At 32.1% G+C, this 2,759-nt stretch overlaps 1 protein-coding gene across 1 annotated transcript in view; it reads left to right on the top strand.

Annotated features, from left to right (window-relative positions):
* Positions 1 to 694: 694 nt before the first annotated feature.
* The window catches only part of LOC108572322 (aryl hydrocarbon receptor nuclear translocator homolog), a 54,828-nt gene continuing 52,763 nt past the window's right edge, over positions 695 to 2,759 (top strand). Inside the window, exons 1-2 of the mRNA XM_017934536.1 lie at positions 695 to 876; positions 1,574 to 1,625. Of these exons, the coding sequence (XP_017790025.1) occupies positions 840 to 876; positions 1,574 to 1,625 (89 nt within the window). The 5' untranslated portion in view covers positions 695 to 839. The remainder of the gene's footprint in view (positions 877 to 1,573; positions 1,626 to 2,759) is intronic.

The following is a 2,759-nucleotide window of genomic DNA, read 5'->3' as shown; positions in this document are numbered from 1 at the left end:
ATAATTATTATTTAAAAATTATTTCAGTAAATTAGTTGATAATTGTTCAACGAATGAAGTATGTGCAAGTGATTACGCTGATTTATAATTTACTGATTACAATCTGTTTTGTCTTATAATGGCCGTCCAAAAAAAAACAGTTGGCAATCGATGTCCCGAAATTCAAAGTGCACTTTCAATACTACGTTTCAACAGCATACTCGATGATGTAATAAAAATGTTCGTAGGTGGCGCCACTAATACTACTTTAATTGTGCAACCTTTCGGTAATTAACGTTTAAAAAGATATTTTCCAATTAATTACCGTTTCAGTTAGCTCACTTAGCGTCGATAAGTAATAATAGACTCAATTGTTGTCCTCAATCATAATTTCCGAACGCTATAAATAATACGTAAAGAGTATGTACATTGCATAAACGATGACTTGCTCTTCCAAATAATACAAAGAAGGAACATATTATCTATTAAAAATGATTTTAAGCTAGCTTGTGAAACTTGACATGTTTTTCAATTTGGAAATTCAGTACACAGAACAGAAAGGCCAATATCTATGCTTAATTACACACAAGTGTGTACGCATACATATTACGACGCAAAACGTTTCTCGTAATCATCTAACAGATCGCGCTGCATTCGGGGTAATTTCGACTCTCGTGCTTCGAAGACCCGAAGAAAAATAAAATTCCGAGTAAAACTCCAAAATGGCGCGACTGCCGAGTGTAAACACCCAGTTTTGATGTTAAGTAAAGTGCATTAGCCGCGAGGTGTTCGCGTGAAAGTTTGACTGGCTGTTACATCCGTTTTGTGTGTTCACGGTGTGACGAACAAATTTTACCTGAATGTTCACTGTATCCACGATCGCCCATTCCATACCAGGTAAGTGTCGAAGTTGTTTGACATTGAAAGCATTTTCTCACTCAGGTCGAATTAGTGTACACGAGAATATTAGGTTGGGAAATTTTTGGGAAAATTATTTTCACTCGTACAGATAGATCGTATTACGAGTGTTGAGAAAGTCAAGAGGATTTTGTACGGATGATTTTCGTGCGAATTTCGGAACACCTACGCTTAAGTGGGACGCTTTTCTATCATAAAATGCAAATAGTTTTCTATGCGATTTGGCACGTTTAACATGCAAATCTGTTGCTTCACTATGGCGTGAGCTTCTGTTTTCTTGATTCTATGTTTAAGTAATGATTTTGGCACAAGGTGTGTACATGGAGTTATATGTACAGTTTAGATGTACGAATATGAAATATGATTAGAAATATACAAAAATATGTAAGATTTGTTTAATTTATGTTCATATTATATCATTGTACAATCAGTCTAATTGGTATTAACCTTAGTGTTAATGAGAGTAGTGTTAATGAGTATATAATGGTATTTTCTATGAATATGCGAATATGTTTCTGTTCTATATTTAAATGATATGGAAATTATATCATGTCTTGTAATAGTTGTTATTCAAACATATCAGAATTAGCAATTTCTCATCTGATGTATTTCAATGTTAGAAACACTCACAAAACCTGACACATTGCAAGATTTTTATTATATTAAGTTGTTCCAGGGAGTGACCCGAGCAAGATGACGCAGAAGCGTACTGGAATATCACACGTTGTGTAAGTTGTTAGAAAATAATATATTATCCTTTATTACGTATCAGTACATTATAATTAGTGCATATGTACAACTGTATTCATCATACCATGAAATACAATTGCATTAGAATTTAAAATAAGTTTCATAAGTCTGTATAAATGAAAACAAAATAGAATATCTCGATCATTGATGAAACATTGTTAAAAATGACTAAAAATTATTTTTTAAATTTTCCAATTAAATATTCTTCCATTTAATCAATCTTTTAGGTTGAAAAATAAAGTATTAAGTGATGATTGGAAAACAAAAGGAAAGTCAGAAAATGTTTCACAGTAAGATTTTGTTATAAATACAGTTTATTGTTGCAAATTTATGTGAAATTCTGTTGACACGCATTGTAAAACAGGCAAAGTTAGTCGTATTCGATTAAAGTGATTCTAAGAAACGTTGTGACGACAAGTTTGGTTACGATGTCTGGCACAACAGTAGGCAATTTCTGGGCCGTCGATGCCCGCTAATATTCCTTCGCACCAGTCGTTGCGACACCGCGCGAGAAACGTTACGTTATCGTAAGCGCTGCATACTTTTACCGCCGTTGTAAACGGTTCTCGAACGCTCTGACGCGTTACAATGGCTCCTTGAAACGTGAATTTGTATGTTAATCGCTTACAAACAATTAGAAGAGCGGCTTCGTTCTTCAATGAAGCCTGAATGCTTAAAAGGATGATGAAAAGTCATAGAAAATTTGGAATATCCAAGGAATAAGAAATTTGGTAATACAAAATTTGAAATATCCAAAAATATAGGAATTTTTATTAGTAGCAATATTTAGAAATATTTTAACATTCTACGTTACCAAATAGATAATAATTTTAGTTGTAATAATGTACATGTAGTAAAAATAAATAATAAAAGGCTGATAGAAAATGACTTCAAAAAATTAATATTTCAGAGAAAATAGTGGAAATATGAAATTATGTATGTAAGTGAAAGGAAATTAAGAAGTTATGGTAGAGATGTGTTTAAAACAGAGTTGTAAGTCGTGATTATTTATGTTTACACAAAGTTTGTTATCTTTCTTGGAAAAAAGGAAGTTGTTATATAAAGAGAGAAGGAAAAAATTGAGAGTATCATATATCAAAATATAATTTTAC

Source organism: Habropoda laboriosa, unplaced genomic scaffold (genome assembly GCF_001263275.1).
Source record: "Habropoda laboriosa isolate 0110345459 unplaced genomic scaffold, ASM126327v1 scaffold65, whole genome shotgun sequence".
Classification (NCBI taxonomy): domain Eukaryota; kingdom Metazoa; phylum Arthropoda; class Insecta; order Hymenoptera; family Apidae; genus Habropoda; species Habropoda laboriosa.
The sequence above is the reverse complement of the archived record's forward strand: the minus strand, read 5'-3'. Positions and strand labels throughout refer to the sequence as shown.